We start from the raw sequence: 16,244 nt of genomic DNA, 5'->3' as shown, positions 1-16,244 counted from the left end.
TATCACCTTATCTGCCAGATGTCTCTTCCCGTTCATTTCTCTCGTGCGCCCCCCTCACTTTCCTCTTTCCTTCTCTTTCATGGTGATTCACCACGTCCGTCTGATCTCACCTCCACTTTCTGTTCTCCTCTTTCTGCTTCTCTCTCATCTTTCTACCTCTCTCGCCTTCTCCACACTTTCTGTCTCCTCTCTTCTCTCTTCGCCTTTTCTCTACTTTCTTTCACTCTTTCTCACTTTTTATCCAAGTTTCCATCTCTCATACAACACCTCTCATGCATACCTTCACACTTCACTCTTCTCTATCAGAAACGGAAGTCCCTTCTCGAAAGCTTCTTATTGCAGTTGTAATCAAATAAAAAATGGACGTCCTCCCTTAGCAGCGTGTTCAACGGTTCTAATATATGCGACTTATTTGATATATATTTATTAACATAGTTTATGACATCTAAAAATTGCATTAAAGGATTTTTCTGGTGTTTATTTTCTGGTGTGGGAAATTTTACGATCACCGTTATGGGCTCTGACAAGATTTTTATTCTTTTTTACAGATCAAATGTCCTAGAATTCTATTTTTTTTGACGCTAAATTCATATTTCTTTTCGTTTAACATAACTTCATCTTTCTCTAATCTAGTTAGTCTGCTCCAAGTTTTGTTATGACCTTCAATAATTTTTGCGATATTAATATACCGTCTATGAATGATTTATATTAGATATGCCTCGAAATAATACTAGTATCACTGGAAAAAATAGTCTGGCGCACAGTTAATACCAAATGGTAACCTTGTAAACATATACCTTTCAAACGTGATAAATGAATAAAAGGTTGACTCTCTTTATGCAATTTTATAAAACCTGACTGACAAGTATTTAATTTAGAAAATGTTGATAAACCTTTGCTCAAATGTTTTTGAACTTTTCAAAGTAGAAAGTGTCGTATTAACCTTTGTAGTCGGAAAGTGAGCTCTTTTTATATTATTGCTTTATATTATTTTTACATTATTGCTAATCTTTATAATCGCAATATAACTGCACGCTTTCGTTATCCTTTACTATTATATATTTTGGACTGCACTAATCTGTAGAAAAATATACAGGGACTATTATTCTTAACTTTGTTAGTCTCATCAATTTCTTTTTTGAGTTTAAATAGTAAAGCCGGTTTTACATTAGTTGCAAGCCGATCGCAAGTTTGTTGCGACAGCCAATGAAGCTTGCATTTTGAAATCAACGCTTTATATTGGCTGTCGCAACAAACTTGCGACCTAATAATGCGAACTAATGTAGAACCGATTCAAAAGTATAGCTACTGTTCATGGTACTGATTGAAAGAATGACGTGTTATCTTCTTTCATCTGAATCTTCAACTTTTTTTCAAATTGTCTAACTTCTAACTGTTGAAAACTTTAATATCTGTTGTACTTCAAACACTTTAGTTTGCCAGAGATCGGCATTATAGTAATGTTTTTTATTACTATAAGAGTTCTCCAAAGCAAATTGTCAAGAGCAAAAAATAAAATATAAAATGTAGTAAATACTTGATATCTTTTTCAGTTCTTATATAATAATAATATTTCTTTATATATCATACATTAAATTTTTGCTTTAGATTATTATTATTTACATTTACTGAAAAAAATAATCATTAAATCCTGAAATATTTTTTTATATAAACAAATTTTCTTATTTAGATCAAATATATTTATTTAGTAATTTAATTTTTTTTCTGTATGTAATTTGTTACGAGAAATATGTGTGACTTCGTCATTATAGGCGGAAAATTTGCAGTCTTAGGAAAATTCTGTATTTAAATCTCTTCGTAATACATAACTAAATAGTAAGATATTAAAATTAAAGAATCCGTTTTATAAAGGATGAACAATTGAATTGAATTTTCATTAAAATTGTAAGATAATAGTAATCTTTTTTATTAAAAAATTTTTTGCACATTAAACCTCAATTATTTTGGAAATCTGATGTGATGCTATGATGAAAAACTCATAGCATCGTTTACGGATCCAAAAATCTATAAGAAGCATTTTGTCTGGTTCAAAGTAATTAAAGAAAATTTTTTTGTAAACTAATATTATTAATTAAGAAAGTAATAAAAAAAATAATCAAGAAATATTTGACATTAATTATTGAGTAATGGAATTATTCTCCTAGCGGGGAGCCTGAAACTTCAATTGGACGCGTCTCCCTAGTGGCGAATGGGAAATGCTTGTCAAGCTCGCTTGAAAGGTAGGGGTAAAATAAAATAGCCCCCATGTGGGCCAATAGGTACTCGCCAACACGCTTGACAAGCACAGCGTTTTATTTGTCAAATCCTTCCAAATTCATGAAATGTCGAATTCTAAAACAAGATTATCTCAGGCGATTAGAGTAGATAATCCAAAATTTCGAGGATTCTGAGGAAAACATCAATAAAAGACAAAAACTAAAGAAATTCTAATGACGTACAATGTACGCACAATGAGACGCGAGGAACATCTAAGCCTTGAAAGAGAGTTAGGAAATATCAAATGGGAGTACATTTTGAGAGTTAATGAGACACGATTAGCAGGCGAGAAACTACGTCGCTAAGGTCTAGGCATTATTCCAGAAAAACTCAGATGAATCGCACTTGAGCGGAGTGGCACTCTTGATCCACAAAGAAATAAAACACTTGGTCACCAAATTGAGGGCGGTGTCTGATCGCGTCGTTTATTTGTTGCTGAGATTGAATCAAAGATACAGCTTACAAGTCATCCAAGCATATGCTCCTACGAGCATTTTCCAAAATGAGGATAGAGTGGTTTTTTATCTCATAGAGACAAGATCATCTGAGAAGGCACACTTTACGATAATGATGGCGATTTTAATGCTAAAATCGGAGGACGAATAATAATCGACAAACATCGGAGTGTTCAGCTTGGGCACAGAGGCTAAATGTTGATGGATTTTCTCGGTAGAGAGGGAATGTATTGCATGAATACTTTCTTTCAGAAAAAACCACAGAAAAAATGAACCTGGAGAAGCCCAGACTACAAAAAAAGACAGTAAAAAATGAAATAGATTACATCAGTTTGAATATATGTACCGACGTCTCCGTTTTAAATCGCTTTGACAATAATCGCCGATAACGATCACCGGCTGATAAGAGCGTATTTTCGGATTGATACAAGGTTCGAAAGAAAAAAGTTGAGATATCTACAACCATACAGGGAGAGTTTGAAAACCGAAGAGCAGAAGTAGAGAGGGGAAATTGGGCCTGGCATACGAGCTCAGCCATTCGAAACTAAATGCACTAAATTTAAAGATCACCAATATTAAATCTGCAGTAAAGCGAACATGTGTATTCAAAAATAGAGAGAGCTCCAAGATCCCGGCTACAGAGAGACTCAGTGAAGAAAGAAAGAATATAGAGTCTCAATAGAGACTCTGTAAGATATATGCAGCTCAATAGAGAAATAGAGAAGGCGATCCGAAAAAATGTAAGAGCATATAAAACGATGAAAATAGAGCGAGCAGTCGAGGACAACCTCTTAAATCCTTCAAATCAAAACTAGTCAGAGGAAGAGCGAAAATTAACTATAACATCGATAGTGAGATTATGCATGAGAGAAACGATGTTGTTCGCAACTTTTAAATAATTGTACAAAGAATTCCTAAATCGTTATGCCTTAACAGGGAACATGAAATCAGAAATGTGAATTCGGAGAAGATTTCGGAAGTATCAAGAGCTGAGCTGCGCTGAACTCAGAGCAACACTGAAGGAATCAAAAAGCTGTAAAAATCCGAATCCGGACTAAATAAAACAGGGAAAATGCTGAAAGCAAGAGGAACTGGATTGTCGCACTGTATGCACTGTTCAATAAATGGAAGAAGGAAAAATCCCAGAAGCTTGGCAAAACGCTGAGGTCATTCTTTTATTTAAGAAGGGAAACCCTGCTGATATAGACAAATTACAAATCAGTTTACTTAACATCCTTTATAAAGTGCTGATAATGATAATTACTCACCAACAAACTGGACTTCTTCCAACCAGTTGAACAGGCCGAATTATAGTATTATCGATCGGGAAGGATTATAGTATTATCGATCACCTCCAAGCTATACGCACGCTGGTGAAGAAATGCACGGAATACAATAACCCTCTTAATATGACATTCGTGGACTATCAAAATACGTTCGATCAGAGATGGAGATTTGGGTGGTCCTGGAGGCAATGGACCTAGCGAGAATTGACTCAAGACATTCGAACCTTATAAAATTCATTAATAGACAACCATCCTCGAAATCAATGATGTGCTCCGAAAAAATTCAGGTAAAAGGAAGAATTAGATAGGGTAACATGATTCCCCCAAAATTATTCACTCTGGCATTAGAATAATTTTTAAAGAGCTATCTTAGGAGAGAAAAGAAATTGCGGTTGATGGAACATATCTTAGTCATCTGCATTTCGCGGACGACATTGTACGTTTCTCTACTTTTCAGATGTTGCAGAACTAGAAGGGATGTTACAAGAGCTTAATTGTGCATCCAGACAGGTGGGCCTATGAATCTACAAAAGACCAAGATTGTGTCCACCAATAGTGTAAAATTGATTATTGATAATGTATCCATTCAAAATGTAGAAGAGTATGTGTCCTGGATCTCACCATTAAACTGGATAAGCAAAACGGCGGAGCTTGCGAGACGGGTTGGAATTGGGTTTGAGTTGGATAGCATTTGGAAAGATATTTGAGATATATTATCAGAGACCCCAAAATCCTCATAAACCTTAATTAAAAAGTATATGAGACATGTATATTGGTGACAACATACGACCTTGAAACTATGACGTTGACGCAGTGTAAATTCGTTTAAGATATGTCGAAGAGCAATGGAAAGATCAATGCTGGGGATCAGTCTAGAGACAAAGTGAAAAATAATATCATAGAATCGAAGACAGGTATCTTCAACGTAGGATAAGTGGCGCTGAAATGGAAATGGGCAGGCTATGTGGCCAAGTGTAAGGATGAGAGGTGGAATAAACATCTATTGTACTGAAGACCGAAGCGAGGAGTCGACGAGGAGCGTGGGCCGATCGCAGTCGCGCTGGACGATATTAGAAGACACGCGGGGTCAAATTGAATGCGAGTCGCACAAGAAAAGGAGACATAGAAAGATATGTCCAGAAATGGACTACGAAGGGCTAAGAAGAAGAAGAAGAATGGAATTATTTTTTGGAATGGAAAAAATTTTTAAGTCTAAATACCAATTACTCAAGTATTGTAATTAAAATTCTTTACATTTTGATTATTGATTAATCAAGTAACCAAAAAATTTTTGTGAATCGTTGGACAGTCTAGTAATACTATATATATTTCAACAATTATACAAGACGATTATATTAATCATGACAATGATCAAATATTAATTTGCATTGAACGATCATCGAAGTAAAGATACGTGTAGAAAACAACTATTAATTTTTATGATATCGATGCGCTATTGTACTGATGATCAAATATTGACCGAAACATCTACAAATTTTATGTTTTAACGTATTATAATTCGAAATACATTATTTTATCTCTTAAAACATCTTGAGTTGTGGTTATATGCTCCTTAATTGTATGTTTATATTATTAAGCCGCCTTAAAAAAGTTTAAATTTGGATTGAAAAGTCCTTCACAATTAAAATATCGACAACAATACCGACAGCTACAATTTAATACGAAAACTGAAAAAAAAAATTATAGTTTTGTCATCGGCTTCTACTGTCGATTCGTCAGATTATGTGATGCATATGAGAGTTTCAGATCTATGTTTAAAATAAGCAGCTTTACAGAAAATCTCAAATAATAATACTATGCTTGTAGAAATGAGCTAGGAGCTTTAGTATAAGAGAACAGAGTCGCGAAAAATTTTGTTTGTATACGAATGAAATTAACGTAACCACATGACACAAGCACTATTTTAATTTCTCGAATTGCGACAGCACTGCTGTCATCTCATGTGTCTCGTTGAATCATAGAAACGATTAGAATTATCGATACTTACTATTACAGGTCCGTAACAAGCTTTTTGTGTGCCCTGGTCAAAATTTTTTCTTCTGAGAAGAAAAATAATAATAAAACATATATGATATTAATTATTTTAATTTTGTATAAATAATTTCTTTATAAACAAGAAATGTACAATATTATTCACATATATTATATTATATTATATTCGATTGATTTTCGACTCGGATATCGAAGCGTAAAGCAATAATTTCATTTGTAGCATACAATAAAATTTTCCTTTACTACGTTTCTTTATAGTAAAAGTTCAATATAGTAGCTCATTTCTACAAGTATGCTAGCACTTATTCTAAACGTACAAAGTCTGAAATTATATGTAGCACATTGTGTACACACACACACACACACACACACACACACACACACACACACACACACACACACACACACACACACACACACACATATATATATATAATGGTACGCAGGAATACGTTTTATCAAAATAATGATGCTCCAACATATTTTTCCATATCAGCGCAACGAATTTTAAATGAAAAAATTCCAAATTCTTACATAGACGTAGTGATCTGTAAACTAATCGGTTAGATCACCTGATTTAAAATCCCATAGATTTTCTTTGTATGGGGCCACATGAAAAAATTTGTATATGGCAAACCTATCAATACTGATTTTAAATTACTAGCAAAATTAATTGAATCATTAAACATAACTACATCAAATGATATAAAGAGTCTATTTATGAGTCTATTAAAGAGCGAAATTTAATAAAACATACACACCTATGTATCGAAATTCAAGATCGGCACTTTGAACATTTACTGTAATTTTTATTATTTTAAGTATTATATTAATTTAATATAATACTTAAAATAACAAAAATTAATTTAATAAATGTTTCGTTCATATTATTTAGTTTAACAAAAATCAAGAACATTGAATTTAATTTAATCAATTTAAATAATTGTTACGTCCAGGCGGGAATTTTTAGTGAAGGGGCACTGCCAGGTAAATTCTGGCAGTGCCCCTCCACTAAAAATCCCCGCCTGGACGTAATACTTATTTAAATGAGATATTTCTTGTATTTGAGTCGCAGGGGTTAGGTCTTACCTTCCGCTTAAAATTAACAATAATATAGAGTAGGGCATTACTTATGTGAACTTATGTGAATGTGAATCGCAAAAGCGGATTAAAATATAATTTGTCAAAAATTTTAAAATAATTGAACGAGGATCATATGAAGCATCGTTAGTAAAAAGACTATTCATCTATATATTTAATTATACTCAAACAATGAAGGAAATCATTGAGAACAAGATAACGGTTTAAAATGAAAGGTTGGAGCCACAATTTAAGGGAAACACGTTAGTTTAAATGCCTCAGTTTAGATTGGAATCAAATCGATAAATAGCCATACTTCGTAGATACACTATTTTTTAGTTAGCATATGAGACATGACCGTAATTCTACGCCATTTATGTTATGGGTGATTTATTATTGTTATGAATGCATTGAATAATGTGTGATATCAATAACATTAGTCAAGAAGCCTGATACGTGAGTAAGTCTGATAATTTTTCTTGCGCTTGAAATTTGAATTGTCAAATTTGACAAATTATTTTTAGCAACCTACATCCCGTGTCCAATTCAGAGTGGAAATTTATAATGAGAGGATGCTGCTTGTCCGAGTGCGGTAAAATAGGCGGGTCCCTTCGGAAATTATTAGAAGATTATCGCAATATACCAGACAAAGTTTTTATGTCAAAATGACGCTAACCCAAAGTAACAAATAAAAGATTTAACAATGTGAAAAGCCCGATGAAAACCACGTAAATGGAAATGAGCGCACCGCCATAACATTCGTAAAAAAAACAACACAAAAAAAAGAAAAAAGGGGGGAGAGAAAAGAGAATGTTTCAATCAAGCTTTTTTTTCTTTTTAGGTTTTCTTCAGTATATAAAAATCAATTACATAAAGAATGCGTAATATAAAATAGTGATAATCGTTAGTTAACAATAATAATAAAAAGAAACAATAATAAAAAGAATAAAAAAAAATAACAATAATAAAAAGAAGAAAGAAACGCTAGGTTTCACGATGGTTGACAGAAAATGCGAACAGAAAGAAAACGCAAAATTTGGAGGTGTAAGTTTTTAGGTAATAAAAGGTAATAAACTCCTTTCTCGTTTTTTTTCAGTCAAATTATAGATTGATTATGTTCCTTAGAATTGTGTGTAAATTGGAAATTCTTCTTATTTCCGATCAGATAAAATTTATCCAACGAAAAGTGATTACATTACTTTACGTGTAAAAATAGTAATTGGAATATGAATATGAAAAATGTATGGTCTCGAATAATCAAATCTATTATTTACCTTAGATTCTGTCAATCTATAACTCAACACAATATAAATCAATCTATAACTTAACTGGAAAAAAGCAGAAAGGAGTTTATTACCTAAAAACTTATTCTAAATTTTCTTAATACTCACAGTAACACGCATTCGTCGATTTTTATAGCTCCAATCTTTCGCTCAGTGATATTTCTTTATCAGGACACAGTATTTTCTGCTCACCGGTTTTGGGTCTCTTAGTTGTGATAGTAACTGGTTGAAATTGCTTCGACTGTGATGGATGGGGGGGGGGAGGGGAGGCAGTTGCACTGACTCTAATACGCGCGCTTTATCAAAAACGGAGAGAAAAAAAAGGGAGAGAGGTATCTTAAGTTCACTACTGTGACTTTTCAGTTCAAATGCGACAAGGCTACTGTCTATTAATTTACTGGCGCGTAAAGCATAAGATACAACTTGTGTCGAAGAGAGGAGCTCGAGTGTAGAAAGGGGGGAGGGCCTTATATAGTATATTATATAGTTAGACGCGGATCGGCGCGGGGTAAGGAGAGGACGCGCAGAGCGCGTTCTACAGGGCCAGATAGCACGTAATGGTCATGAAGTATTTTCTTAGATTCGATTTGAATCATAGAAATGTATAATGACTTACTTTAAATTCCTCCTTTATTTTACGTTTATAGGAAATATTTACGAATATTTAAGAAAATCGTTTCTAACATTCTGTGCTGTCTGGGATCGCTATACTACATGGGCTGAAAAGTCCCGGGATTTTTACGTGGCGTCACTAGAAAATGAACATGATTCATTTCGAGAGGTTCATCTGTCACTAGTTTATGAAGTTTCATGACATTTCGTTCATTCGTTTACAAGCTATAGTCGTTTAAGTGGCGCTACTTTCGCCTTCGTTCGTCATCACGATAACGCACCGTCACACGTCCTTGAAATGATGACCAAATTGGAGCAATTATTCGAATTGGTTGCTCATCCACCATATTCTCCAGACTTGGTCCCCAGCGACTATTATCTGTTCTTAAACCTCAAGCGGTGGCTCCAGGGAAAGAGATTCATCGAATGAGGAAGTCATTGCGGAAACCGAGGCGTATTTCGAAGGCTTGGTCATTTCGTACTACAGAAAGGGCATCGAAATGTTGGAAAATCGCTATACCAAGTGGATCGCCCTCGAAGGCAACTATGTTGAGGAATAAATATAACTTTGTCCAAAAAACGCTTGTTTTCATTAAAAATCCCGGAACTTTTCAGCCCATGTAATACTTAAATAGTTTCCTGCTTAATTATCACTACGTTTAGGATCTTAGGTGTTATTTGCTCTGCCGGAAATGTCTATCTTAGATCTAATCGCATGGCTTTATCTTTATGCAAATAGGCATGTGTGATAGCGGGCGGCGATCGCCTAGTTTAGCTAGTTGTTAAAGATAGTACTATGTTTAAGTGTGATTCTACGTCTCGCGCCCCTAGCCTTGTATTCGACTATCACTAATTAATCGATAGAAATAAAATTTAGACCGTATTTTAGCGGTTTGAAACGGCTGTAGCTGCTGACGCAGGCAAAATGAGTGTCAAAATTATCAGCTCGGGCGAACGTGAGAAATCCGGTCTGCGATACGCTATCTCGACGTGCGTGGAGGAGATCGTTGCATTAACATTCTGTTACTTAACAAGCCTTTTAGAACTATAATAAAGAGCTATGATTAAAATTATATTCTACATTTCGCAGGATATAATTTAGGAAATGATTGTTTTACGCACACACAACAAGACTTATACGAAAAAGAAAGGAGAGAGAACAAAAAAGAGGAAGAAAAAAAGAAAAATAATAATATGAATAATAAGAATAATAAGAATAAAAAATAAGAATAAAAAAATAATTTATCTCCCTGTTGTTGTGCCGTGAGGTGTTGCCTCCCAGGCAACTCGCTCAGTTATCGGGAATGGCTTGCTGTTCGGGAAGTGCGGGGTAGCGAGAAAAGTAAGGCAAATTTTTGGACGGTCGTCACATAACGTTTAATAAATGATTATTAAATATTGAATGGTTATTGTTTATATATTTATATTATTTATTATTATTATTAACAAACAGATTTTAATATTTAATAAACAATTGTCAATATTTTTTAACAATAAATTGCAGATTTCAATAATAATTCAAAACTTTTAAAGCAATTTTAAGTATTGGGAGTACAAATTAGTTCCGTCCGTCTTTTTGCGTTCAAAAGTGCATTTATTTCAAAACAAAATGAATGAACAGATCAATTTCTCTAAGGCAATTTTCGAATTCTCGAAAAAATGACTCGTCTTTGGAGGCGATTTAATTTTGGAGCTAATTTTCGATTAGTGATTTGCTGCATCCTTCGGAACAACCAATAATCAGAAAGAGTAATGTCCGGAGAATACGGGTGCGGTAAAACATCCCATTTGAGCGTTTCCAAATATTTTTTTATGACTTTAGCGACATGAGGCCGAGCGTTGTTATGAAGAAGAATAACATTATCATGTCTTTGCTCATATTCCGGCCGTTTTTCTCATAATGCAAACGAATCAATTGTATTTTACCGATACCGATCGCTCGTAATGGAATCGCCAGGTTTCAGCTCATAGTAAGTAAGACCCTTTTGATCTCACCAGATACAGAGCATGATCTTCGAATGTTCGGTTGTGATGTTGATGGTGATGTCGATGGCAACGATTGACCGGGTTTAGCGTAGTATTTTTTTCTTCTTGGGGTTGTCGTAGAATATTCACTTCTCATCTTCAGTCACAATCTGATGCAAAAAATCCTTTTTCTTTGAATCAGCTGTTCGCAAGTGAAAAATCGCCTTTCAACGGTTTCTCGGTTTCAGTTCATAAGGCATCCAATTTCCTTGTTTTTGAATCATTCCCATTACTCTCAATTGTACAGAAATGGCTTGTTGAGTTATCCCCAATGATTCTGCAAGCTCCCTTGACTCTGATCTTCCTCGAGTAATGCCTCTAATTCTTTGTCTTCGAATTTATTTTGCTGTCCAGAGCGAGACTTGTCTTCAACGCTGAAATCTTCATCCTTGAAATGTCGAAACCATTCCCTACATGATTTATCAGTTGGAGCAGTGTCACCATAAACTTTGACAAGCATTCGATGGGCTTCAGCCGCACTTTTCTTCCAATTAAAGCAGAAAATCAAAACCTCCCACAAATGCTGCTTGGTTAATACAAAATTCGAACATTTCAAACACAGTAAAAATCAAGGTTCTTGTATGAAATTCAAAGCGATATAAACTGAATATTATTAGCAGACATTTAACCTTTCTGAAACCGCCAAAATCAGCTGTCACTATGAACCATTCACAATAGCTGGAGCCATCTTTAGGGAAACGGATCGAACTAATTTGTATTCCCAATATTTTATATAATTTTTCGAATATTTTTAAAACAATCAAAAGAATTTATCGAATTTCATAACAATTTTCAACTGTAAACTATTTTAAGATATTTTAAACAATTATTAACTTCTAAAAATATTTGTATGATATTTTAATCAATTTTTAGGTTTTATAGCAATGATAAGATTTTATAAACAATTTTAGATTAAATTAAATATTTTTGAAATTTTTAAGACAAATTGGAGAATTTTGGAATATTTATTAAATGATTTTAACATTGCTTATATAATTTTGGTGTTTGTTAAACTTTTTAAAATCTGTTAAACAGTATTAATATTTTATAAATAATTTTTTGTTTTTAAATGATTTGCGGATGTTTTAAACAATTCTTAAACTTGTAAAACAAATTGATGTATTTTAAACAATTTTTAATTAATTTGTTAAATTAAATGCTAAGAGTAATGAGAAACACGCGTTGACGATAAGTATGTAACAATCTGACTTTCATGCGGAATAATTCGTCGGAATTAATATTGCGGAATATTGCAAAAGAGGTTCTAGTGGGAAAATAAGATGCAAAAGAAGAAATCGTATTTAATGCTGAAATGTAGATAACATGTATTTACGAGCATATTGAATGTACAATTGTGTATGTGTGACAACTCGGTGTCTTCGTGAATTTTACAGAGAAACGGTGTCTTACAATAAAATATTTACGGTGTTACAATAAAATATTTGTGTGTCGTGTCGATGCTCGGTGTATACGCATGTGTGCGTATGATACGGTCTGATTCAATTTCGTCGCTGTCGGCTGCTGCCGATCGTAGTTGTAGACGTGAATCGCCTGAGACGCGGAATGCGTGTCAGGTGTGCGGCACGGCACATCTGATTCGTATGCGGGTACGCGCCAGCCAATCGCGATCGCGTTTGCATTCGCGGTTCCTGCCGCGCGTGGATTTTCCCTGATGCAATGGGGAAAACCAAGGATGCGTTTTGGGCAACCGAGAACATTCGGCGGAGGCAGAGAAAACTCCACCCCGTTATTGTCGAAGCCGCTGGTTTTATAGTGCCGGCAGTCGAGAACTCTCGATAGAAGCAGAGAATATTCTATCTCTGAAATCGTTCGTGGAAAGGAAGCAGTGGCAAACAAACCGGCAGTCGAAAACGCTCGGCATGATGGAGAACGCTTAGACACGGAAAATTCCTGTCGATGCATTGGCGTCAGCTGATCGGCGGCCGAGAGAGTCTCACAAGGAGAGAATGGCAAACTGCATCACGTGACCCGATTTCCTCTGATTGGACTTGGTAATTGAGCTCCTTAGAGCCATGGCGAGAGTATGCCGTTTAAGTTACATGACTGTAAAAGCAGTACAACTCTCGACAGTGGCAGAGCATTCTCTATCACTTTTTCGCCTGGAGGATACGGATCTAGAAAAGTCGGATCGAGATCGAAGCAGACAGGAAAAAAAAAGAAGAGAGTTTTTGTCGAAATAAGCTCGGCTAATTGTTGCTCCTGCTCCTGCTATTGTTCCGGAATCGGTGATTTCCGCTGATTTACAATACGAATGGGATACAACGAAATTCGGAGGAATTTGGATGCGTTCGGTTAATTCCAGCGGAGTTTTGTGAATTAATTTTTGATTTATTAAAAAATATGTGGGCTCACCGCGCCCTCATAGTTGCATCGCACTGATGGTGTGTGCAATGGCATCCGGCTAGATTTTATACCGGAAATGATGCATATAAGGAGTGCATCGTTACAAGTGCCACAGTCTTGACCGTGAGAATTCTACGCGTGCCAATAGGATAGCTAGGCCGATTCTAAATTCTTACGGTAGTGCATATACATATATACGATATGCATGTATGTGTGAGAGTGTCAGAGAGGGGGAAGTGCACAGATGCTGAGTCCGAGGGATGGGGAAGCGCATTATCGAGGTACATGTTAGAGAGGGAAAGGGAGATTTGTTCCTTCTTTCTCGCTCGTTTTCTTTCCAATAATCCATTATCCCATTATCCCATTTTCATTTGCGATAAGAAAAAACAGGAATGTGCAGGTTTCAAAATAAAGTGACAAGCAGATGACATAGAAAGGGGGCGAAAAAATATTTAAGATTGTGAAGGAAACCCAAAAAAAAATAGAGATTAGAATTATAATATATTTTTATTATTCAATTTTTATTTCAATAATTTGATTAACTTATTTGAGAAACGCGCCTTTTCAGATATAATTCTAAATCTCCGAATAAAGGTAAGAGGAAAAAGAAAAAACTGAAAATAATTTAAAAAATTGAGTAATATATTTAAGTATCATATTATACATTTTTTTTTACAAAACATTAATTTATTTCTTTAATAATAATATTTACAATTTGCGGAGTCTATAATTTTATCAGCATACATTAATAATTCGCACTCTACAACTGAAAAATAGGATACAAGCACCGATTCTATACAACTAGTAGATGGCTTTAGTGATAAATTTAGCGCGGATGAAGATGATGATCATTACAGATGATGGATTTAAGAGAGGGGAAGCGTATCATTGGAATCCGTGTTAGAAGGAAGAGGGGTTTATTCTTTCTTTTTTTCAGCTATTGCGTTCTTTCTTTAAACTATTATCCTCTCTCTCTCCTATCCATTGTATTGGGTGTGGAAAAAAGTTCGTCGCGTTTTTCCCGCTAGATGGCATTAAATGCGCAGTCGACAACTACTAATCGCATCGACAACACTAGACGTGCGTTTAAAAAGACATTTTAACCTTTGTTTTGAGCCGAAAAAGATTGAAATCGGTGAAGTGGATCAAAAGTTATTTTATTTTGAAAATGGAAATAAATAAGGAAAAAATTCGCTACATTTTGCAGTATCACTACGATAAAGGCAATAATGCTGCACAGGCTTGTGGAAAAATTTGCTATTTACGGTGAAGATACTCTATCAAAATCAGCAGCACGGAAATGGTTCGCTCGCTTTCGTGCGGAAATTTCGATGTGAAAGATGAACCTCGCTCCGGTCGACCAATCATTGAAAACTCTGATGAAATAGTCGAGCATGATAAGCATGTGAACACTGTGGAGATTGCCAGGGAACTAGGCATCGACCATAAAAGTTTTAAATCATTTACATAAAGCTGGGTACAAAAAGAAGCTCAATGTTTGGGTGTTACCTCACGAGTTGAGTGTTAGGAACATGATGGACCGAATTAACATTTGTGATACGCTGAAACGGAATGAAATTAAGTCATTTCTGAAGAGAATGATAACTGGTGATGAAAAATGGATCATCTACGACAATCCAACTAGAAAAAGATCGTGGATAAAGAAAGAAGAGAAGGCGCAAGCAATCGTAAAACCTGGATTGACGAGGAAGAAGGTAATGTTATGTGTGTGGTAGAACTGGAAGGGAATCGTTCACTATGAGCTTATCGTCCAATCAAACAATTAATTCCGAACTCTATTGTGAACAACTGCAGAGATTACAACAAGCAATTGAGAGGAAGCGGCCAGAATTAATCAATAGAAGAGGTATCGTCTTCCATCACAACGCTCGACCACACACATCTTTAATGATTCGGCAAAAATTGCGAGAGCTTGGCTGGGAAATTTTAATGCATCCACCGTATAGTCCTGACATAACACCCTCAGACTATCATTTATTTACGTCTCTACAGAACTCTCTTAATGGTGTAAAGCTAGCTTCAAAATAGGCCTGTGAAAATCACTTGAAATAGTTTTTCCATCAGAAACCACAGAAATTCTATCGCGATGGAATTATGGCTCTGCCCCAAAAATGGCAAAATATTATAGAAAATAATGGAGCATATTTGGTTTAAATAAATTGATTTCAATACTCTAAGAAAAACACTTTAATTTTACTAAAAAATCTCACACCTAATATTATATGTATAATATATCTATGTATTGCTAATACATGTTACATCCTAATCTAAAATGACATTGTACGAAAGGAAAAATGCTATTACAGTCATGTGTCAATACTGAAAATCTATAGTTACATATATTATATATTTTCAGTACTCGCAGTCTATATCGGTACACACTCGTAATATTGGGAAAAAGTTCGTGGCGTTAGATGTAACGGGAAAAATGCCACAAACTTTTTCCCACACCTAATATGTAGCTACTCCATTTTTTGTTACATTTAATAAAAAGATGAAGAGATTATTCATGTTAAAATATACAGATGCACATACCACTAATAGAGTGATGTATGTGTGTTTGTGTGTACTAAATACACATATAGGCAAAATTATATAATATTGCATATGTGTATGCTATAATGTGTAAATATACACGTGTGAATATACACACGTTACAGATAGAAGTTATTTATGCTTAGCTATTTATGCATTCTCTATGTTTAAATATGCAATATTAAAATTGTATGTATACATATAAAATATAATGTGTATATATGTACACATGTAAAATTTAATTGCAATATTTTATATAAATAAACTTCTAGCTCTAATTATAATATAGATAT

At 34.6% G+C, this 16,244-nt stretch overlaps 1 protein-coding gene across 1 annotated transcript in view; it reads left to right on the top strand.

Moving 5' to 3' along the window:
* The first annotated feature begins 4,179 nt into the window (after positions 1 to 4,179).
* The window catches only part of LOC105622993, a 14,650-nt gene continuing 2,585 nt past the window's right edge, over positions 4,180 to 16,244 (top strand). Inside the window, exons 1-2 of the mRNA XM_012204394.1 lie at positions 4,180 to 4,305; positions 4,525 to 4,691. Of these exons, the coding sequence (XP_012059784.1) occupies positions 4,180 to 4,305; positions 4,525 to 4,691 (293 nt within the window). The remainder of the gene's footprint in view (positions 4,306 to 4,524; positions 4,692 to 16,244) is intronic.

The sequence above is a fragment of the Atta cephalotes genome (genome assembly GCF_000143395.1).
Source record: "Atta cephalotes unplaced genomic scaffold scaffold00051, whole genome shotgun sequence".
Classification (NCBI taxonomy): domain Eukaryota; kingdom Metazoa; phylum Arthropoda; class Insecta; order Hymenoptera; family Formicidae; genus Atta; species Atta cephalotes.
The sequence above is the reverse complement of the archived record's forward strand: the minus strand, read 5'-3'. Positions and strand labels throughout refer to the sequence as shown.